Genomic DNA, 22,516 nt, shown 5'->3' with positions numbered 1-22,516 from the left:
TCTAACGGATACTTTCTTTTGATCTAATAGCCATCAATTAGAAATGGCAACGAGCAGCATACGTGACAGAGCAACAGGGGTGGGTGATGTCGTGTTACGGAAGCTTCGGAACTTGGAAGAAAGTATCAGAGCCTTAAACAAGAGGTGGAGATGCAAATAAAGAGGTTATCGAAATTGACAGTGTAGAATCTGCATTGAAATCGGTGGTGTCGAACTTGAAAGTAAGGGAGCAGGGACAAAAGATGGGATGTGTCTTTCCTTTCCATACCTCTCCCGAGGATTTCGCTTGTACTTCACCGAACCTGTGTCCTGCAACTGATGTCAGTTCAGCCAGTGCACATTCACAACTACATGTATGTGGACTGGAACCAAGGTCTTCGGCCTGACGACATAGATGTGCTTGTAATTTTTGACGCTCTCTTTGGGATTGATTTGCATAGTCGGAATGACCGAACGCGTCCACATACGGCACGGTAGTCTTGTTGGCAGTTCTTCTGCTTCCTTCTAGCTGCGTGGTCCGAACACCTCCAGCATCTGAATAGACGAGCAGTTTAGAATGAAGTTGAGACTTGAACGAAGCCATGCCTCCTCATGTATTCGATCTCGAAAAATATTACCGACTGGTCCAGGCCCGCTTTGAACTCTTTATCCTATTCATCCCATTCAATAGCCAGTTCTCCTCCATACTTCGAACAGTACATGTATGTTACGTTAAGGGCCCGGTTATGATCCTTGCTGCTACGATCTAGTTTGACGTATCAATGAAGATTACTGACAACTTTGACATGCCTTGTAGAATAGAGAGCAGGTACAAGTTGAAAATCAGCACACAATTTGATAAGACCAGCGAATATAGAAGTTTTGATAGTTTTGCCCCGGTTTTTTTTGGCGAAAATGAGTTACCAACAGCACTTGGTGATGTATGAAGTCATCTTCCACGTACCAGAGGGACTAATAGGCGGCTAAACAACATGGCAGTGCTAACAACTCATTATACAAGCTAGCAAGAGGAGATATCCCTAGTGTATGGCAATTGTAATCTGTTATCAATGCCACGTAACTGCCTCTACTTCTGTCCATACGCGCCAGGTGGATCTTTACGCTGCCCTCGCTCCTATGCGAAATTCCGTGCAGTAGCCAAGGTATAAGACCAAGAAGTTTTAGCTCTAGGGTTATGTAATTCCGTCTAGGGCACTTCTGACATCTGTGTTGTTGGAGGTCATAGCACGGGCCCTAGTAGTTACTAGTAGGGTAGGCCTGTGCTACATGGTTGGTATGGGCGCCTGTCAGTCGGGAGGGTAATCGCTAAAGCATAGTGACATACGGGAGAACGATGTGACGTGTCTGCCAAGCACATTTTTGGTCTAGCGGGGGTCATCTGGCAGCAGCGCTCTACATGGAGCTAAACCACCGGTTCATCCTTCGTTCTAAGCCAACACACCAACACGTCACATGCAGCAGGCCACATACTTCTTCAATATGATCATCTGTCTCAGGCCGGCCCGAAGAAAGAAAAAAAAAATCAGCTAAATCATGCGAACTACAGGAGTGAGTCTGTGTCTCACTTTGAGGGATTCCTCCATGTTTGTGGAACTGTCAGTTCCACGGCGAACGATATAGGAAGAGCGGTGTGCTCTCGGTGTCCCCCCATATCTAGCGGCCCGTCCCGTCCCCTGTGGTTCAACCCTTGAACTCTCTCCATTATACCCGACAACGTCTTTGTGGACAACCAAGTGCAAAATGCATCTCGCCATCATTTACATTTTTCTATTAGTTGGAGTTCTTTGCCAGCATGACCAACATTTATATGATTTGCCCCCAATGTCCTACGTGGGCTGCGTCATTCCGACAACCCTGTCTGACTTAGAAGGGGCCCTGGAGAGCAAGTTCAACGGACCCGAGGGGTGCCAGAAAGCATGTCTCTCGAGAAACAGAGAATACGCATTGCTCAACAACAGGGATTGTTTCTGTTCGAGAAGAAACGTCGAAGTTCTTTTTCGTGGCCGTAACGAGGCCGCCTGCGACTTCGTATGCGCCGAACCACCTCCATCCGGCCTCCCCCATGCAAGATGTGGTGGGTATGTCGGCACTGTTCGGTATTTCAGCGCTTACCGATGGCAAGTCGTACAAAACACACCGTAGGGCTGCCGCTGAAAACAGGTGTCTTTTGGTTTTGAACTAACGTGCTTTGATTTCCAGGCGCCCACATTCATCTTCAAGACAACTTCACGCCCAGGTCACTGTTCTCGGCCTTGCCGTAGCTTTCTGTTTAACCGCCCAGCTTTTCTTCTAGTGTTGTTGTAACGTCATATCTGGGAGGATTCTCCAGGCTTTGATCCTGTTCCGACTTGTTTTTATAACCATTGTCAATCATCACCAGCGACTGCCAAGAAGAACACAGCCCCGATTCACCTGAACAGTATGCCTGGCCATTTCATTCTCTTATTCATGAACGCCACGTCGCGTACTACCATTATACCCATACACTCAACGAAATTTCAAGGTCTGTAGTGCCAGAATGTATCTGGAGTTTTAGTTATCGCTTAGATTGTTCAGTTGTCCCCGACTAAGAAAAGAGACATAGATTTACAAGAAAATTCCTTTCATTCATGTTGATATCGATCTAATCAATGTCATTGTTAGTGATTATAGTTTAACGTCACAGGGCGAAAAGCCGAGACACATGGAAATTTATTCTACTTTCTGTATGGCAGTGCGATCTTTATAGTGCTCGTTTGCAAATCATGACAATGTCTTCCGCACTGTTCGCATTACATCGATTACGCACCAAGTGTTCGTAATTCTTGGTTTTGTTTCATTTAGGTTGGTTGTAAGATTAAGCGTAATAATGTAACTGTGCTAGGTTTCTCATGAATATCTCTTTCCAGATTCGTCTAGTCTATTGACTGGTAACCTTCAAAAACTAAGAAACACTCTAATCTATTACCCTATAACGTACAAATGAAATGATAATCTAGTTTCTGTAGGTGTCTTTTAACAAAGAAAAACCGAGCCTATGCCTACCAATGCTTCGCTACAAAGAATCATACAATACAATCTAAAAGAATCTACTGTCCCAAGCTGGAAACAACATGCTCACGCCAGTAAAAGAATCCGGAAAGTGCAGCAGCAGGTCCGACAAGGACGCTGCCAGCAGCAGAAGCCAGGGCCGCAGTCAAAGACTGCTTGTTGGTAACGAAACCACGAACGCGCATATCATATGCGAGATACGAAGAGAGTGTGGCAGAGGCCAAGCCAAACATTGCAGTGCTTCCAGAAAACAAGCTGGCCGATCCTGTTGCGGAGGGTGACTCGAAGGTTGTGTAGATCAAGCCCGCAATGTGAGCAACGGCACAGACCGTGGCGGTAACGGAGTAGGTGAGTTTGAGCGGCGCCACGTCCGTCTTCTTGTACATGTCGAGGAACTCTTCCGACTCGTGCTGCTCAATCTTCACGTCTGCCTTTGGCGGGTTGATGGCGTTCTTGACGGTTTTAATGGCCGAGGGCAACAGCTTCAGCAAGGCCGCAGACAGCAACGGGGCAGCGCTGGCGACGACGTTGACGGTTTGGCGGAGCTGAGGGTTCTGGATAGGCAAAGATGCCAAAAGAGTAGGGATACCGTAGCCCAAGATGACCGCAGGCAAGACAGACTTTGCGGTGTTGGTTGGCACGTGGCGACCAGGAATGTCGTTAGACGCCGTCAGGACATTTGTGAGGCACAAAGACGGCATTACGGCGTTGGGTCCGAGAAAAGAGTAAGCAGCGACAGCAGCTGTCGGCCTGTGAAGAGTTTTAGTACCAGATGTCTTAAGCATTTCCTATGAGTTGGGGCAAACAAACCATGCTGGAATAGCAAGAAGATTGCCACGACGGCTTCCCTCGACGAACCAAAGCGTGAGGGCCGAAAGAAGGTTGGTGCGGAGTTGGATGGTCTGCACTGGGTTTTCAGCAACCGCTGCCCCAAGCAATCCAAGGAATTGTGTAGAAAGGTTGAAAACGTTTGATGCACCAGGTAGAACCGTTTGGAGAGCCGCAAACGAGCGCGCTACGGCCGAGATTCCCACTGGTTGGGCGGTCTGGTACAACAACGATCCCAAAGCTCCGACCGACAAGATCCAAGACGCCCAAGAGCCCACATTGCTCTTAATGGGCTTAGCCGGCAGCTCATCATCGTACGGGACTAATCTGGGCCTATATGGAACAGGAAGCCTCTCGATATGATGGCTAGCTGCGGAGATGGGAATAGCCATCTTGAGGAAGCTCTCCTCTCCCAGGATCGGCATAAGAACGTGGATAACGAATTTGGAAATGGGAGATTTCCCCATCAGAATCATTTGCAGATCGTGGGCTTGCTGCACGAGACCCTTGGCTCTTGCATGTCGCACCTCGTGAACGTATGCCAATGCCTTGGTGATTTCTGCTTCCGATGGACTGTCGGGGTTCTTCTCCAGCATATTTGTGAGTGAGTTTACCAGCAGTGCTGCAGCTTCGATGGCGCCGTTGCCTCCTTGGCCTGAAAGAGGATCGATCTATCTCTGTTAGCTTCGCGTTGTTGCCTTGTAGATCTTCGTTATCCCTACCTTGTGGCTGGCATCGCCAATCGTAATAATCCTCCGGTAATGCCACTTGTCGAAAACGTACTCCTCTAGGGGGACCAGAGTTGACATAATGCGGTTCTTGTAAATGGCTCCAAACGTCACGTCATCGTAAATCTTGTCGTCCAGGTGCTCTTTGGCCAAGTCTTCCAGGTCCTGCTTAGTGTATCGGGGGATCTCCTTTCCGCGCAAGGTCTTGTCGATGCCCTTGAACAAGAACCAGTATGTCCTGTTACCAGGCGCGTGAACGATGAGGTAACTTCGCCCAGCGTGTTGCACCATTTGTTGGGTGAGGGGCGGAAGCCCACTGGGGCGTTTGGAGATACCGAAAATGCATTTTGTGTCGACGGGAACCCCTTGGGAAGCATTAGACAGACCAAGGGAAAGTTCAAGGGGGACTTCTTACGGGAATGTTCGTCAGGAGGAAAGTAGCCCGGGCTTTCTTTATGTCCTATACGCCACATCTCCTCCCTTACGGTGCTATGGATACCATCAGCACCGACGATAATGTCTCCTTCAAAGAGAGAGCCATCTTCCGTATGGACTTGGACTCCCCCCTTGACAATGTCAATTCGAGACACTCTTTTCTTCGTGAGAACTCTATCTTTGTGTTGGAGATTGTCGTAGAGGACCTGGAGGAGCATTTGTCTGTCGATGAAGATTGAAGGGTAACCAAGTCTTTCTTGACGTCAGTATCATCTTTTTCTTTTTTTTTTCTTTTTTTTTTTTTTTTTTTTGCGCAAGGTCATCCTACCGTTCTTCCGTGTGTTGAACTGTGGCTTCAGAGTTCTTTGCTTTAAGCTCGCCATTCGATCCTCGAATTGTGGCTTTCAGGTAGAATTCATTTGAAATATTGCGAATGGGTTCGTAACAGCCAATTTGGTCGAGAATTCGAAACCCATTGGGTAACAAGCCAATACTTGCGCCAACCTGGGGTGCGACTTCAGGATACGCCTCCAAGAGCACGTAGTCTATGTTGAACTTCTCCAGCATGTTCGCCAGAGACAGGCCTGACACGCTGCCTCCGGCGATTATAACCTTGAAGCCCATGTTGAATTCGAATGCAGTTGCGATGCAAGTGTTTGGTGATGTGGAAAGAATGTATAGCGAATGTGACTATTCAGAGAATACATCCATCTTGAGAGTTGGAGGGCATTGCAGCATATTAATATCGCGAGACTTAACGTGTCGGCAAATCACGAAGCAAGGACGGCGAATCCAATAAAAGTCCGGATGCCCACCACCGCTATCCGTGCTGATAATTCGGGTCTAAGATGATGCCCGAGCCGACCCAGTTCGGTGGGCAGAACATAAGACGGTGCGGCATCCATCTCCGCATTTCGCAGCCATGGCTCGGCGGCTGCTGGTCTTAAAACCCGATGACAAGGAGGTCAAGATTTAAGCTCAGTCCCATTGGGGAAATGGGACCCGAGGTTGTCTCCACTTAAAATCCCGAGGCTACGGCACATAGAACCCCTATTTTCCTTTGCCATTGGTTTTGTCTCTGAACGGCGTGCGGATTGCCGACTGCCGACATTGGACGGCGAGACGAGATCGCCTGATGACAGCATGGGATGTGGGCGTGTTCATCCCGATAAGCACCCTGGATGAAAAATCAGAGTGAACTGGCGTGCCCTGCATGATTCATGGTTGTGGCGATACGCCAGTCAAGCTTTGGCGCGCTAATCTGCCAACGATGTCGCAAAAACAAATTCGCCCGTTGTCCGCCACATACAGTTTCTTATGGCTAGGTTTACCGTCCGAGAATAGGCGGTATTTGCGGTATTTGGATACCACGGAACAATGAGCATGCCGTCTATAACATACATTCACAGCAATAGGAGCTACATGACATGTACATAGGTCGACACGTCATCAGCTTTTATTTGAATGCGGATCTCAGCTCATATGAAGATATGTCTCATCCGTGAAGATGCAAAATATAAACAAATTTCAGGACTTCTCTTCCGTTGTGATGCTGTTATTGCCGAGTCCATCAAAACTCCATCTACTCTCTTTAAATACATTATATTAACTAACATTCTGACACTAGAAAAGTTTCATTGTGAGAGCACCAAGTTCACTAAAAAGTATGTGCCTATTACTAGTCGCCTGCATGGTGAAGAAGTGAAGAAGTGGTAGCGTTGCGTCATTTCAGCCAACGGGTCTCGGGTGCCCCAACGCAACCATGACTCCACAGTCTAATCGAGCACACCACTCTGTTACCCACGTAAAGGTGCCTCAACTAATAAATCGGGTAAGCGTAGCTGCTTCGATTAAGTAAGTTAACATCTGACAAAAAATCTGGGGTACCTTGCTTAGAATCGGTCGGGAGCTGTTTAGAAACCCGGCATTGCGGGGATGGAGTAATTTTAGATCTTGAAAAAGATCGTCATGAACCATGTGTACCTGAAGAACACATAATTGATACTCCAGCAAGGCTTCGACTGTTGTATTTATTTGTTGGTCTAACCTTTGCAATACTGACAGTAATGTTTATGTGTAGTTCAAGATTACACCACGGACTTGAGCACTCACCCCCACCGTCTTCTCAAAGACCAGCTCATTTACTGCGCTATTGATATTCAATGGTCATTTGTCCCTGCTTTTTATGTAGTGCCAACGTTTATCATCCCACGTCCAATAATTCTCCGCCGCCGTTTAACAGAGTCATAACATAAGCCAGTAATCCTACTTCACGGAAGCTCAACCTCAATCAGGCTCTCAACACCCTTACCTGCGCCCCAAATTTTGACAATCTTTAGCCCAGCAATCTTCTCCAGGAGATTGTACCAATCGCCCTCCGTACGCTCCTTGGAGCAGAAAAGCGTCAGCATAACCATGTCAAGCGCCGATGTCTCCCACCAAGCTCCCGTCGACGGTATCACGTTCTCGTTGATAAGTAGCTTGCTGTAGCCCGGCTTCATGGCCGCCTTGATTTGTGCCAGAATCTTTTCGCAGACATCATCCGGCCAATCATGCAGGCATGAGTGCATGTAGTAGACTCGCGCTCCCTTGACGGGCTGCTCTGTCAGGAAGTCATAACCCATGGGGGTGATGGCCGGTGTCAACTCTTGGATCTGGCCAATTACAACTGGCAGGTCTTGTAAGATGAGTTTACCAGGCACATTGGGGTGGTAGTGGTGAAACTCGGCCAGGTCGTGGCCGATACTGCCTCCAATGTCCACCAAAAAGGGCGCGTCAGCATCCGTGTCGGCACCGTCGATCAGCCTCTCCTTAACAGGGAAAAAGCCAGGGGCCATCCAGGGTGTGCGGCCTTGGCGGTAGCCAGACATGTGATTGTTGAAGTGTGTGCCATCTGTCTCTTCTATTAGCAGGTTTGTGAATCCATGGGTGCAGTTTACATACAACCCAGATCTTGTTGCCACGCAAACATGTCCTTGTCAGTCCCATAGGCGTACATCATAGATGTATCTTTAGCGTCGGTGGGATTCTTGAAGCCTCTTTTGCGAGAGTACTCATGAAACCTCAGGGGACCAGCGCCGGTACAAGAAGTCCTAAAGCATCATCGTTTAGCCGATAAATAAGTAAACATTTTAAGGCTATCATCATCCATAAATACAGACTGTTGGGCCCGTAAAAAGATAGACTCACATGGCAATATATCCATCTCCGATGATGGGGATGCTTAAAGACTTGGAGAAGTTGGTTGGCTGATACTCATCGAGGCCAGTCTCCTTAATATAACCCATAGCACCGAGATGGCGCATAAGGCGACCTGTTTATAGAGCGTGAGTTGAAAGCTAGAAGAGGGCTTTGCCTTTGTTAACTTACTCAGCAGCGCTGCGTCAACACCGAGAGATCCAGCCAGCTCATCCACCTTTTGGGTTCTGTCGCCGTTCTGAGCCATAAGCTTCCATAGGCCCGAGTCAACGCCAAAGTTGATACCGGCCAAGGCACCAGTCTTTGAGATGAATTAGCCACACGGGTACCATATGCTGCTGCTCTTGGGGATAAGGGCCTACCTGTGCCCAGCAGTGCTTGATCATCGTCTCTCTGGGAGCTTCGAGAGCTTGAACTAACGAGCGAGCCTTGAGCAAGAGATCATGGCGAACTTCGTCACCACCGTTGGACAAAGACCCAATGCCGGCATTGAGTTCTTTCAGAAGGCCAGGTACAGCCTCAAGATTGTTCGGGCTTGTAGCGATCGCCAAGTCAACGGCGTGGACGCCATTAGTACCGTTGGTGCCGTTGGTGCCGTTGGTACCGTTTGTACCGTTTGTAGCGGCCATGATGAGTGTGACTCTTGATGAAGTATGAACTGAGAAGAAGAGCAGTTGAGTTCTTCGAGGCAGACTTGCCTGGCATTACCGTGGCGAGTAATTATATCCCACCGTCTAGGCAGTCTAGTGGACGTTTTTCGGAAGTCGGAGGAGTTAAGATACCCTCCGTCTGCACAACTACCCACGCTCCACAAACTCATCTCCTGAACTCCTCACTACTGCGAGACTGTAGGGGTAGAAACTAGTCATAGCAGCGGAACAGGCGGCTATCCAAAAATCATTCAATGAAAAGTTGAGTGAACAGATCTTGAATGTAAAAGCTGAATAATTTGCCTATTCAAGACATTTCAGAACTCCATCGGTCGATGGGTCCATCAACCCGAGCGTTGCGAAACACTCGAGTATTTTTCTCGCTAGGGCCATGATATTAGAGTATCTCCGTGCAGCGCGCACACTGAGCTGTCTACAACCGTTGTACAATCCCACAGCCCCAGAATATGCGTTCTTGAGATATGACATTTAGATATTATAAGTGGCTCCCCCCGGCTCATCCTAGTGATACCAAGACAAAAACTCGCATGAGCGCAAAGTACCAAGCGGTACTATAGGTAGCAATAATAAGTATGCTGGTGAAGAGCAATATTAGGTGTTGGTCCGAAAGGGCTTCTATCAGTTAAAACATAACGCTGACTCGCGTTCAACGCAGTTTTACCCACTCCCTCAGGCCATTATGCATGGCTATACAGGCATTTCTAGGTACTGAAGAATTCCAAGTGCCGCCCTGCACACGCCGTGCTCCGGGTTTTGATGGCAAGGGACCCGGGTCACCGGCCCCATTCCGACGACTTCCGGACTAGGTGCGTGCCAGGGGTTTGTTGTTGGTTACCTCAGTACCAACAGGCGAACATGGCTTATTGCGGAAAAGATCGATCTCAATCGATACGGACCGCTCCTCGTCTAACACTCACCTATACTTTTGATCAAGCAGAGGGTCAACGCCGATTGGCCAGCGGACCACGGTTGGCTCATTCTTTTCTCCAAACCCATATTGTTGGAGCAAAAGATGATGAACCCGGCTCTGTTGAGCCATGATTCAGTCAGAATGCTGTTGGCTAAGCCTTGGCCTTTCACACTCGACAAGGACCCTTGGAGGGCAAGACAGTTCGGCACCTACGAACGGCCTTATGGCTCGTCTATGAGCTCAGCCCACTCGCTTCCTAAATAGGTCAATATAGTCGCCAGTTTGCTTCCAACATGATGGAGATAGCCTCGTTCGCTAGGCTGTCTGCCTGTCATTTCCGGGGCCCTTGGTGTGGTTTCATTGGGACTCTCCACTAGGTTTCGTAATCATGCTCAAAAGCGTCTGATATACTCTGATATGGTATCATGTTGCATTTATCACCATCTCATGTCATTAATTCCGAGCTCTTTTCGATGAGACTGTGGAAGGTTCACACATGTGCATCCTCCACCCTTGCCCATCACATTGTAACATTTCACGTAGTGAATCTCCACCGCCTTTGGATCTTCTGTCATTGGGTCGCTCCTTTGACTGCCCTTCATTTCAATGGTGCCAGGATCCTCGGATACGGGAATGTTTGTGTTTCTTGTGGAGGCTGTGATGCTACGAATGGCAAGGGATGGCCACCAGCCTTGCCAGTTTGCTGTTGAATGGAAAGGGGAGCCTCGTAAGGGAACTCTTTGACATCCTGTCAACATTATGAGTTATGAGAGCCCCTGAAGACCTGAAATCCGGGTTTGAAGAACGTACTCAATTGATATCCGTATACTTTTGGGATTTGCTTGATTGGCACTGGAAAATTCGTTACCCAGTATGTTTTACTTTGCATATATCCATGTTCTCGACAGCCTGCCCCACGCCTGAATCCCTCTCCTTTGCCTGAAATGCGGCCAAATGCGTGAAAAGGCATCACTAGTTTCATTTCTGCAAACTCAAGATGCCGACTCCGCCGGTGGGATCGGATGAGTGGAAGGCTCAAGACAAAGGGCCGGCCATTATTATCATTTGCTGGGTCGTCACCGCCATCAGCACTTGTTTCGTTCTTGGTCGAGCCTACGTGAGAGGCAAGATAATGAGAAAGTTCTACAGTGATGACTAGTTTATAATTTTGGGATTGGTATGTGTTCTTCGACATCAACGTTCTTGTAACGAACAGAAGCGCCTCTATTCCGTCTTACCAGCGGTTCAAGCTAACCTTATGTGTGCTCCAGTTTTGCGGCTACATCTCGACAGCGTTATCGACAATCGCGGTATCCTACGGAAATGGCAAGCACATGACGCTGCTCTCTGTCGAGCAGCAACAGGGCGCCATTCTCTGGACTACGGCCGCATTCTGCCCCGGCATCATGTCCTTTGGCCTTCCGAAGCTAGCTGTCGTCTCTCTTTTGACGCGTCTTATGAATCCCGGAAAGTACCACAAGTGGTTTTTGTGGTGGATGGCAATATGGTGCCAGTTGACGCTGTTTGTGACGGCTGGGCTTCTACTCGGGCGTTGCATGCCGGCCAGGTCGCTGTGGGACTTCTCCATCGAGGGCACATGCTTCGATGTTAGTATTTTGGTGGCGTATTGTATTTACGCTGGAGGTAAGAAAAATATGTAACCCTTTACGACTGTTTAGCTTGTCTCTGAAGTTGTTTGTGCCATAGCATTTTCGGCGTTTGTCGACGTTTATCTGGCTGTGTATCCGGCTATAGTGCTCTTCCGTCTTCAGATGGCTACCAAGAAAAAAGTTGCCTTATCTTGCGCGCTAGGGATCGGTTCAATGTACGAGTTGCCCCTGTTGCTGAGATACTTGGAATGACTGGTCGTGGATCTAATGTCTAATCTGTAGCTCGGGTATTGTCGCTATTTACAAGACAACACGTATCCCATCTCTTGGAAGCAAAGACTTCTCATGTAAGTCCGCTTGTGGACTTCTTTTCTTTTCCATTGTGTCAATGTTGACGCACTCTTCCTACGCAGATGATACCTCGGATCTAGTTATTTGGACAGTGTAAGACCAGTTTCCCCTAAAGCTATTCCGCTAATTGGCCCGGCGACAACGTCAAGGACTTGTGCCAATTGATGCTGACTTAAGAACTCGGTAGCGTCGAGGGCAGCACCATCATCATTGCAAGCTCAATTCCCGTTATGCAACCGCTCCTGGAGCTCATTCTGCGACGCAATCCCTTCAGCTCTGCCAAAGGCTCTAAGCAGACTCCACAATACTACGAGGACTACGGGTCCCAGAGCAAGTCCAAGTCGCGAGGCGGGGGCAATATCGAACTCGGCCAACGCAAGCCCAAGTCCAAGCCAAAGGACGACCTCGGTCTGACCATTGTCGAGAGTGACAGCCAGGAGAACATCCTCACGCCACCAATAAACCAGAACCACCAGACATCAGTGTCGTTGGGTGCCCCAACCTTTCGTTCAAACCGCAGCGACTCGAGCCAGCACTCTGCAGACGGTAAAATTATCCGAACAGATTTGGTGAGCATTACGTATGAGGAGCAGGGGCAAGTTCACAATACTTCTACGTCTAACGGATGGAAGGCCGTTTGAAGATTTGATTTCCATCTCAAACATGCCGAGAGGTGTAAATTGGAATTATGCAGAAAGCTCTGCGGTTGATTGCTCAAGTATGGTGGTTTTGCTCAGCAAACGAAAGAAATTATTCAATCTTATGGTTTATCATTGCAGAAGGTCACAATAGAAGGCCTTAGTAGGATGCCCATAGCTGGATGTACTAAACATGATCAGTTGTTACTATAGTTCTAATTCAACAATAAGCACCTGCTGCGGAAAGTTGCCTTTTTCGTACCTAGAGACTTTGATTCCGGTCTTTAGAGTACTCATACTTCTAAGAGGCATGGCGGCCCCTACTGTGATTCGAGTTTGAGATGCTAAAATAAACACTCAACTTACATTTGACACTGCACTAGCAAACTTCTCACTCTGACTGAATCAATGAGTAAATAACGAGACACCTAGGAAAAATACCTTGAGGTTTGTCTACATAAGAAGCGAAAGGGCCAAACTTGGCCCACCTACACGAAAGGCAGGACCAATTTCAGAGTATAAAGGTTTACTGAATATATTGAAGCATTATAGAGACTTAATCATCACGATTTGTCTTCAGGTGAGATGTACAATAACATATTGAAAGAATTCAAGTTCCGTGGTAATGTGACCTGTGAACACCTGACAAGCGAAACATGAGCATTGATACTGGTGTGTTATAAAGCTATATGAGATTAATCAATCCCTATGTGACAATATTTAACAATTTTACAAATATAGCCACAAAGATATTATTTCACATGGTACCTGTGTAAGAAAAGGCAAGTCTCACAAGCCAAAGCAAGGCACCCTTCATGGTGATGAAGTGGGTCTGGCTGCTGTAAGTGGCTCTGCGGCCTGTGAGGCCAATCTCTCCCCACCACCGGGGCCGGAAAAACCTCTCCCCAGCTATCTCCCAAAGCGCGGCCTCACTTTTTATCCTTCACCACCAGGACTCCGACCCGCGCGATCGCGACAAGCTGCCTAGCCGACCCTCCTCCCAACCCACCCCCACGATAGCTCAAGCAACGCAACCCGAAAGACGCAACAATGACTTCCACAATTGGTATCCCCATTAAGCTCCTCAACGAGGCTCAGGTTCGTTATACCCCTCTCGTTTCCACTAGAATGCCAGCGAAGCTAACAAATGCGCGAAACAGGGTCACATCGTCACCCTCGAAATCACCTCTGGCCAGACCTACCGTGGCAAGCTTCTTGAAGGTATATTTCTCCGTTCACCAGTCATATCTCCCTACCTCCAAACAGCGCACACTATCCCAGAACACCCGCTAACATGCCCAACCAACAGCCGAGGACAACATGAACGTCCAGCTTAAGGACATCACCGTCACCGCCCGCGACGGCCGCGTCTCCCATCTCGACCAGGTCTACATCCGCGGTTCGCACGTGCGTTTCTTCATCGTCCCCGATATGCTTCGCAACGCCCCCATGTTCCGCTCCCGCAACGTCCGCGGCCGCGGTGTCGGTATGGCTCGTGGCCGTGCCACCGTCAGCAGGGCCCGCGCCAGCGGTCGCGGAGGCCGGTAAAGTGGTGCCGAGCAACGCAATCACCCCCCCTCCCGAAACCGACCAATCCCACCCGGCAGTGATAGCGGCAGCCGCGACGAAGGGAACAAACGAAGCAAAGTTCCATCTGGCTGGGGCATTTTAAAATGCGGCAAAACGTTATTGCGATCGATAGAGGCAGAGAAATGAGAGCAAGATGTGTTTATTGATTTGGGGACTGGAGCAGCAGCAGCAGCAGCAGCAGTCTAGGCTGCCGATGACTTTTTTCAAAAGAAAGATCCCCTGGCGTTTTACGGTTCTGAAAGGGCGATAAAAAAAGAGAGAAGAAACTTGAAGGGGGGGGAGGGCTTCTCATGACGTCAAGGAGGCACGAATACCCATCCTAGAGCGCTCTGCCGCGGGGATTCCGGGGCGGTTGATATAAGAAGAGTTTTGGATACGGCGGTTTGCTAAAGGGGTAGGCCTCACTTCATGAGCCGTTTCACCACTCAGCTGCAAAATAAGGTCCGCTGACACGCCAGCTGAGAAGAAACCGATACCGCAAATAGAAGGCACAAAAGCCAACTCTCGGCGCCCAAACTACTCGCCCATGTTTTTCTTGTTACAATTTTTTTTTTCTTTTTCCTTGTTTTTGATTTCGAGTGTTTCGTCGTATCTATGGTGACTCTCTTTATACATTATACAATGATGGTACAACGTGACTGTGGGTAGGATAAGGGGGAGGGGAGCTATCTACTTCAACCGTTGAAGGGCATCCTCGGCCTTCTCTACGAGTTCCCTTGCCCTGCGGAGCTCCTCGGCGCCCTCGACCGGCGTGTCCTGGTCCCGAGGGGCGTCCAACGCGTTGGCGACGCTCTGCTCGACTCCTCTCACGGCCTTGCGGCCCTCCTCGCGCACCTCGCCCTCCCAGTATGTCCGGGCCGTCTCCCACTTCTTCTGCATGTTGCGTAGACTCCAGACGATACCGAGAGCCGCCACGGCGCCCGCCTCGTAGATTGTTGATGCGTACTGCGAGACGTATAGCAGCCCCGCGAGTCCCGTTGTTACTGCCGATGTGGTAGAGGCCTGAAGGACTAGCTTCTGCGCGAGGGCCTGGAGCGCAGGAACCGTCTCCTCATGGAGATAACGTCGGGTAAATGAGATATGCGTAGGCCACTTTGGTTTCTGACTCGTGATACTGGTTACCGTCTTCGTTTCCACAACTGGTTGCAGCGTTGACGTAGGCTGTGAGTAGCTAGGAGACTCGACGGCAGCGGGAACAACGCCAGACTCGGCGATGCGGCCAGCGAGGTAGACAAGCTCCCGCTCTGCCCCCGGGAGGAAGCGCTGGCTGAGCATGTCCGTCGTAAGAGACCCGACGTCGTCGACGCGCCAGAATAGCTTCCACCAGCCCAGCTTCCGCCATCGCTTGCCTGCGAACGCGAGATCCAGCTGCTGCTGGAGCTCCTCGTGCGCGAACTGCGACCACTCCGCCAGTCTCTCGTTCATGAGTGCAACTTTAGGCGAAGCAACTTCCGCTGAGAATTGGCCAGACAGCAGACGCGCCTCCTCGGCCTCAATCTCCGCTAACGTGTTGCGCAAAAAGGATGCAATGTGAAGTCGAACCACGGGCTTGGTGACCTTATTCTCGTCGTTTTTCACACCAGCCTTGAGCCATTGGACAACGGAAGGCACATTGCTCTTGTACCAGGATCGCTCGTACTCCATCGCATTGCCAATGTTCTCGCGGATGCGGTCGAGTCCCTTGCTGCCGACTTCCACATCAATGGGCTGAAAGGTAAGCTGCTCGCCTTCTTCAACGGGGTATTTAGGCAAGTTGACGGCAGCGAAGACCGTATCGCGATACTCGGTCAACGGCAGCGACGCAACCGACGCAGCGCCCATGATACCCTCCGAGACAACCAACGCCTTGTGCACCGGAGTCGTCACCGGCGTGTACCGTCCCGTATTGGAGGGAATGTCAACCGTAGGCACCAAAACCGACTCCTCGAGATCCTGCATAACCGGCTCCCCGGACCCGGGAGAGAACGGGTTCACCTCCATCAGCAACAGCTCGATGCCGTGCCCGTTAAGCGAGGGCGATGAGATATCCAGCTCGTGAAGCAGGTTCGTCTTGGATATGTTCAGCGTCGTGCCCTGCTCCGCGGCATTCTCCTGTGCGATTCTCACGACGAGCGGCTGCTTGGTGTCGTGCTGCGCCAATTGCCTCTCCCACTCCGCCTCGTCGCTCAAAGGGTCTGCCAGGAGCAGCCTCAGCAGCTCCCTCGCTGTCTTTCCGGGTTCCGCACCGTCAGCGAGCGCAAGGATAGCGACTCGCACATGCTCCTGGCCGGGTTCCTGTCGCAGACCCTGAAGGGCGAGCTGCAGTCGAGAGAGATTGACGTGATTTACGGCATGCTTTTGCAACTCGAGCAGGGTATCAATAAGTTCGGATCTCGGGTTCCCCGAAGACGCGGGCTCCAGCGGCGCTGAAGAATGGATTGCATGCGTAGAAGATTGAAAGTGACGGCGCTGCTTGGCGACTTCTCTCCTGGCGGCTGTGCGACGGGTCGTTCGCGAGGGATTCGAGGTTGTAGAAAGGGAGCAAAACAAGCACACCTCTCGCGCTGATATCGTCGATTGTTTGCCCAGGGTCAACGAGGCGGCGCGGCCGGCGATTGGCCTTAACGGGAGTCGTGGCGGCATTGTGCGGGAGGCATTGGGGGATTGCCTCTATATGTATAATTAATTTCCGCAGCGGCGACAACAAAAGGTCGCGATGCGGACTCTCTCTCTTCTCTCTCTCTCGAGATTGATGAGAGGGAAGCGAACGGGGTGTGAGTTCGACTAGGGTGGACAGAGCTTCCCTCCAAAAATGTTGCTCAAAGCTCCGATATGTACATCACTTTCGGGCAGAGGGGCAAAACTTCGGGGAATTCGGGGAGAGCCACAGGCGCCACTTTAAAAAGCGTCTCCACCCCCGCCAACCTCCCATCCCAGTGCCGACGCACCGACAGTCGCTTCATGATAACAGCGGTGCAGCTTTGTGTAAGTCGACGGTGTCTTTAACAACAAAACACCACTTGTGTCAGTCTAGACCACTCTCTTTCAAACTACTCAAATTCCTCGCCTCATCGCGACATCAATACCCTATCCCGAAACTCCCGCGACTGCGTATATCCTCCCCCCCCACCATGGCCCAGTCAACCGCCCACCGCCGCCTCCTCCAGGAGTATCGCGCCTTGACGAACAATCCCCCAGAGGGCATCACCGCTGGTCCCGTGTCCGAAGATGACCTCTTGCAGTGGGAGGCCCTCATCCAGGGTCCCGAGGGAACTCCCTTCGAGGGCGGCGTCTTCCCCGCCGAGCTCAAGTTTCCCAAGGACTACCCACTCGCGCCACCCACCATGAAGTTCCTCGTCGACATGTGGCACCCCAATAGTAAGCCCTGTTCCCCATCCGCCACTCCAGGGTATCGAAATTTGTACTGTATAGTAGCACCGGAAAACTAACAAATGACAGTCTACCCCAGCGGCCTCGTCTGCATCTCCATCCTCCACCCCCCCGGTGACGACCCGAACCACTACGAGCACGCCTCCGAGCGCTGGTCCCCAATCCAGTCCGTCGAGAAGATCCTCATCTCCGTGATGAGCATGCTCGCCGAGCCCAACGACGAGAGTCCCGCCAATGTCGAGGCCGCCAAGATGTGGCGCGAGCGCCGCAACGAGTACGAGCAAAAGGTCCGCGACGGCGTCAGGCGCTCTCTGGGTCTGTAGTCGAGGACGAGTACAAACTGTCGATATCACAACGGGGGAAATGGGGGACAGATATCCGTGTAATGGCCGTTCTTACAGGCTGGTGTGAGACGAACGGCGGCGGACGACTGCACGCCCTGTAGAGAGACATATAGAATTGGTGGTAGAACAGACTTTGCATAGCATGGCGTTTATGGGGAATCGAATATTGATTTGTTCAACTTTCTCTACAAATACTTTCTCATCGCGTCAGGACCTCTCGACGCCCTTGTGCCCGCTTTTTAAATGTGACGCTATAACATAACCATGCAAAAACACACGAGGTCCATTATAGTCCGTTTTCGGCCTTGAACTTGTCCCAGCTCTCGTTCAACGTGGCGAACACCGTCGCAGCGATGAGCCTTACCTCCGTGCTGGCGTCCTGGGGGAGCTGAAGAGATATGTTAGTCCAAAATTTCTTCGTCCAAGAGTTCTTCCGTCTCCAACCGAAAGACGGGGGAAAATAATCGTACATACCTTGTCGGGGTGACACTTGGCAATGGCCTTCATGTAGTTGATCTTGACCTTGTTGGCCATGACGAGCTCGTGCAATCCGACCTTCTTCCAGCCGCTTCCCTCCCAGAGGACCTGGTCCAAGCTGCCGATGAGCGCACGCAGGTTGTCCCTCTTCCCGTCTCTCCAAGCCGCAATCTTGGCATCCACCTTCTCTGACAGCGCAAACTTCTCGTCGTCTTCCGCCGCCGACGCGAGGTTCTGCTTGCGCAGACGTTCGACCGCTTCGGAGCTCTTGGCAGGCGCCGCAGCGGCGCGAGGCCGAGCAGGAGCAGCCGGCCTGGGCTTCGGCTTCGGTTTCGGTGCCAGGGCGTTCTGGCAACGCTGGCGACCGGAAATAGCTGTGGAACCTCCGACACCGTTCTTGACGCATGTCGACCAGACGGCGTGGGCATCGCCCCAACGTTCCATTTGTTCAAGTGCCTCGGCTTTACGGCTGAGCGCCTTGCCGTACAGGTCGCGCATGTCGCGCTTCTCGTCGCCGCCGTTGTCACCCACGACAGTCACATGCTCGCCCTGTCCACCAGCGGGCCCGATGATTTTGAGGGCGGCGTCGGCATCCTCAACAGCTTGCTTAGGCTCGCCAGTCTTGAGGGCCGTCAACGCGCGGTTGGTCAGAATAACGATGGCCAGAGGATGAGATTCCGGAACGGAGGACAAGGAGGATGAGTACGAAGACTGTGCTGCCGCGTAGTCGCCCCGCTTGAAATGCGCTGTTCCTTCAAGGCGGTGCTTCGTAGACTGCTGTATCGCGGCGGGTGTGATTGAGGGAATCTGGCGCGCTGGTCTAGGAGCCGGCCTGGGGGCAGGCGGAGAGGGACGTCTAGCAGGCTGAGCTGGCTGCGAAGGCTGCGAAGGTTGAGCAGGTCGAGAAGATTGGGCGGGCCGTTGTGGTAGCGACTGAGACGGTTTGGGTGCCTGAGAGTTGAAGAGCAGATCCGGCTCCTCCTGCTTTGGCGGTGCCTCTTCAGGCTGAGGCGTCGCCTTCTTTCTCCTGTGAGGGCTAACATATGAGGCCCCACTGTCATCTGTCATGGCTAGCTTGCTCGCGCGTGTCCTTGAATCAGGTACCGCTGGGCCAGCTTGTTGTTGCCATCTCGGAACCGGTGTGCCTCTTCCACTCGGGGGTGCTGATGACGCCGAGGGGAAGTCTCTTGGAGATGCAGTTCTGCGAGGCGCATCCGGTCGGGGCGACTGTGAAGACTGTCCAGCCCTCCTGGGAGGTGGTCCACCAGATTCCAACATCATGGCCTCGTCTGTGGCTTCCGGACGCCGTTTCTCGGGGGCATGCATACGGTCTTGCTGGGCGGTGCGCATCCATTTGGGCTGATTTGGGTCTCCTCCTTCCTGGTTGAAGTCCGCGACAGCCTGCTGGACCTGCTTCTTGCTAGTCTTCCAGAGAGAGTTCGCCGTCTTGAAGAGACTGTTTCCCATGGCCGCAGCAGTCTTTGAGAAGTCCGCCTCACCACCCGCAGGCGATCTTGTGTCAGCTCTCCGCTGGCCATCATGTCGTCCGTCTTCGCGTCCTCTCCTTGAGGCTGAAGCAGGGTCCTTGCCTTGTGCCTTCGCCTTGGCCTGACGGTGGGCATCATCCAAAAGCCAGTTTGCTGCCGCCTGCACATTCAACCCCGCACCGCTCTCCGTCAGACCCCGCCTGGCATTCTCGGGTGTAAAGCCATAATCCACAAGCTGGGCGACAGCCTTGTCAAACTCGGCCATCTCGCCCCGCGGAGCAGGCTGCTCGTCGTCGGAGCTGGATTCCAACGCTTCAATGGGCTTTCCAGGTTCAGGCTGCTTAGGCTGCGGGGTTGGCTGCTTGCGCCGGACCTCCTCGACGGGGCGTCCTAGGTCACCGAGGAAGTCATCATCGTCAATCGTCGGCTGAGGCGGCGCAGGAGACGATGACTTGGGCTTCATTTGGTTTAAACCGAATGGGTCATCGTCATCCCCGAATCCACCATTGTTTGTAGAGCTCGTGGGCTTGTTCCACGCACTGGGGTTGGTAAGGTCAAGAGCCGGTGTATGCGCGGGGGAGGGGCCCTTTTGGGGCGGAGGAGGGTAGTGGCTCGCGTTATCGACCTTCGTCTCGGATTTAAATGCGGCAAATAGATCATCGTCGTCGCTGGCCTTCTTGCCTGTCGACGAGCCAGGAGACAGGACGCTTGGAGACGCCGTCCGCGAGACGTTGCCCGAGCCAAGCGAATCCAAGAAGCCCCCACCGAATTGCGCCTGTGCCTGTTTCCGTCTTTCCTCCTCCTTCTTCCACTTCTCTGCCTCGAGTCGCTGTTGCTGCTCGCGCAAGCTCAGGTTCGCGGTCGACTTGGGTGCGCCAGCGAAGTTCATTAAGTTGCTGAAGCTATCGGCGGCCGGCTTCGCAGCGGGTGGTTTGCCAGCGACGGACCCCGAACCCTGAGCGGACAAAGGCGTGTTGCGGCCAGAAGGGAACGGCGATGGCGTCGAATTCGACTGCGGCATTGAACCAAAGTAATTGGCGCCTGAGGGGTTCATGGGCGGTGGTTTGTTGCCCGGCTTGCTGGCCGACGACGACCAGTTGAGTCCCGAGAGATCATCCATCTTGTCGTACTGGGAAACCTCAAGGTACAATCGTTCATATCATCAATTTCGTGAGGTCGTGAGGGCGTCAAATAGAGCTCAATGCATCGTTTTCGGATCGTTCTAGATTCCACTTGTCTCAACTCCTGGATCGGGCTGGCTGATTGCGGCGTCGTACGGGACGTAGGTGGCATGTGGCATTGTGGCTGAAGCTGACGTCTTGTGGCTGGAGAGATGCCTTACAAGTAGGTGCCCACGTGAGGCATCCAGAAGAAGGACCTCAGAGGGTAAGTCTTCGGCGATAAGCCATTTGTCACTGCACGGACCAGTCGATTTGACGGTTGGCGCCGAAAGTAAAAAAAGGGGGAAACAATCTCGCCTTGGGGGATGATCGCAGTTTGTTCCATCTCGATTACTCAAATTGCCTCGCCCACTCCGATGCCATTTTGGGGTATGACTTTCACGGGGATTCCTGTGCAATGAGCGAGGTCATGAGCCCCATCGCATGAATTCATCATCTTCAGCTCTCCGTAGCTAAGCCATTGTGGGCTGTGTTAGTGGTTTCTGTTATTCCACCAGCGAATTGAGGGTACTATGTACACTCTGATGATCAAGTAATACGTGTCTACTTGGACTTTCTTGTTGATTGCTGCGATGTTCTTCTCGGAATACTCATGCCGGTCTATGCCATACAACCCCAGGTGGAACTATCTGAGACTAACAGCCGTCAGGAGGGTTGAAGATGCAATTCAACTGCTTCAAAATCCCGGTCTTCAGACAATTGATCAACCGCCTGAACATAATCAATCAATACGTCCTGTAGGAATTTGGGTCACCATCAGGATTCATCTCTTAAACGTATTGTCCTTGGTACCCAGGAACCACTTGCTTGCTGCCGCCGGTCCACACAATGGTTCAAGTTGGCAAAGGCCAATGATGGGAAATTAGGTGACGGTAAGTCAAACCACTAATGATCGCACATCCCTTGCCAGATGAGAGGCCCAAAAGACCAGCCGTCATGGCAACCAACTGCGGAGTACGGAGCACCTGGCTCAGGTTGTGTCAACGTGTTTGATGAACCGTGCGACGCAGCATAGGTGTGATTGGGGACGCGGAGAGAACATGGTTTCACTTTCAACAAACATCATATCTCATGACATATCTTCAGGTCGATTTGTTCAGGGCGGCACTTATGAGTAGAGCGAGCGAGAGACCTCGGACAACAGGTCAGTTGTGGACAAAGTTAGAGCTGAAGGCGCAAGGCAAGAGCAGAATGTCCTAGCCCCAATGGGGATATATCAAACAGCAGTTATAAGATGGCTAGAATGGCTCCAGGACTTTGCTTGGCTTCCATCCGATGCATAGCCGCAAACACTGTTTCTGTGGCTGCAAAACAAGCACATCCTCTAAGGTTAACAATTGACTCCCAGGAACCTGCAGTTCAGACGAAGAGGTGCAGCCGGCAACATGAACAGCCTAAAAAGTCACACGAGGCAAGTAAGATGCATTGAAATCCATCAGACGACAGGCCTTGGCCAATGTGGCGGTTTACGAAGAGCTCGGATGATTGGTGCATTGCCTCTGTTAGTGAAAGGCTGAAACTCGTTTCGAATATCGACACCTGGGGTCCTCCCTGAGGGAAGCCGATCAGGGGAAAGGCTAAGCGGAGCTAAAGATCTGTCTCCTGAATCGCGGAATGCTGCTGAAAACTGCAGTATCCGCATCAGTATGGAACTTGGTCAAACTGAACC

General features: G+C 51.5%; 7 protein-coding genes across 7 annotated transcripts; 3 read left to right on the top strand and 4 right to left on the bottom strand.

The window, feature by feature from the left end:
• Positions 1-3,068: 3,068 nt before the first annotated feature.
• On the bottom strand, positions 3,069-5,645 carry CTRU02_201318 (FAD binding domain protein; the record flags this gene model as incomplete). The annotated part of the gene is made up of 5 exons (XM_070203826.1): positions 3,069-3,780; positions 3,841-4,529; positions 4,581-4,951; positions 5,002-5,273; positions 5,350-5,645. The coding sequence occupies 5 exons, from the start codon at positions 5,643-5,645 to the stop codon at positions 3,069-3,071; spliced, it is 2,340 nt and encodes a 779-aa protein (XP_070062408.1).
• A 1,646-nt stretch (positions 5,646-7,291) lies between these two features.
• Positions 7,292-8,848, bottom strand: CTRU02_201317 (sterigmatocystin 8-o-methyltransferase; the record flags this gene model as incomplete). The annotated part of the gene is made up of 5 exons (XM_036726349.1): positions 7,292-7,914; positions 7,965-8,113; positions 8,211-8,334; positions 8,391-8,520; positions 8,582-8,848. The coding sequence occupies 5 exons, from the start codon at positions 8,846-8,848 to the stop codon at positions 7,292-7,294; spliced, it is 1,293 nt and encodes a 430-aa protein (XP_036582031.1).
• Positions 8,849-10,797: 1,949 nt separating this feature from the next.
• CTRU02_201316 (uncharacterized protein) lies at positions 10,798-12,402 on the top strand (the record flags this gene model as incomplete). The annotated part of the gene is made up of 6 exons (XM_036726348.1): positions 10,798-10,917; positions 11,072-11,444; positions 11,508-11,625; positions 11,693-11,757; positions 11,824-11,854; positions 11,949-12,402. The coding sequence occupies 6 exons, from the start codon at positions 10,798-10,800 to the stop codon at positions 12,400-12,402; spliced, it is 1,161 nt and encodes a 386-aa protein (XP_036582030.1).
• Positions 12,403-13,449: 1,047 nt separating this feature from the next.
• CTRU02_201314 (LSM domain-containing protein) lies at positions 13,450-13,947 on the top strand (the record flags this gene model as incomplete). The annotated part of the gene is made up of 3 exons (XM_036726347.1): positions 13,450-13,497; positions 13,560-13,620; positions 13,709-13,947. The coding sequence occupies 3 exons, from the start codon at positions 13,450-13,452 to the stop codon at positions 13,945-13,947; spliced, it is 348 nt and encodes a 115-aa protein (XP_036582029.1).
• A 711-nt stretch (positions 13,948-14,658) lies between these two features.
• Positions 14,659-16,611, bottom strand: CTRU02_201315 (uncharacterized protein; the record flags this gene model as incomplete). The annotated part of the gene is made up of 1 exon (XM_036726346.1): positions 14,659-16,611. The coding sequence occupies one exon, from the start codon at positions 16,609-16,611 to the stop codon at positions 14,659-14,661; it is 1,953 nt and encodes a 650-aa protein (XP_036582028.1).
• Positions 16,612-17,099: 488 nt separating this feature from the next.
• CTRU02_201313 (ubiquitin-conjugating enzyme) lies at positions 17,100-17,681 on the top strand (the record flags this gene model as incomplete). The annotated part of the gene is made up of 2 exons (XM_036726344.1): positions 17,100-17,346; positions 17,428-17,681. 2 exons carry the CDS (start codon positions 17,100-17,102, stop codon positions 17,679-17,681), a joined length of 501 nt encoding a protein of 166 aa, XP_036582027.1.
• Positions 17,682-17,988: 307 nt separating this feature from the next.
• On the bottom strand, positions 17,989-20,786 carry CTRU02_201312 (uba ts-n domain-containing protein; the record flags this gene model as incomplete). The annotated part of the gene is made up of 2 exons (XM_036726345.1): positions 17,989-18,090; positions 18,177-20,786. 2 exons carry the CDS (start codon positions 20,784-20,786, stop codon positions 17,989-17,991), a joined length of 2,712 nt encoding a protein of 903 aa, XP_036582026.1.
• Positions 20,787-22,516: the final 1,730 nt, after the last annotated feature.

Source organism: Colletotrichum truncatum (genome assembly GCF_014235925.2).
Source record: "Colletotrichum truncatum strain CMES1059 chromosome Unknown Contig_0001, whole genome shotgun sequence".
In the NCBI taxonomy this organism is placed as follows: domain Eukaryota; kingdom Fungi; phylum Ascomycota; class Sordariomycetes; order Glomerellales; family Glomerellaceae; genus Colletotrichum; species Colletotrichum truncatum.
Note: the sequence above shows the minus strand (reverse complement) of the source record. Positions and strands in the feature narration are given on the sequence as shown.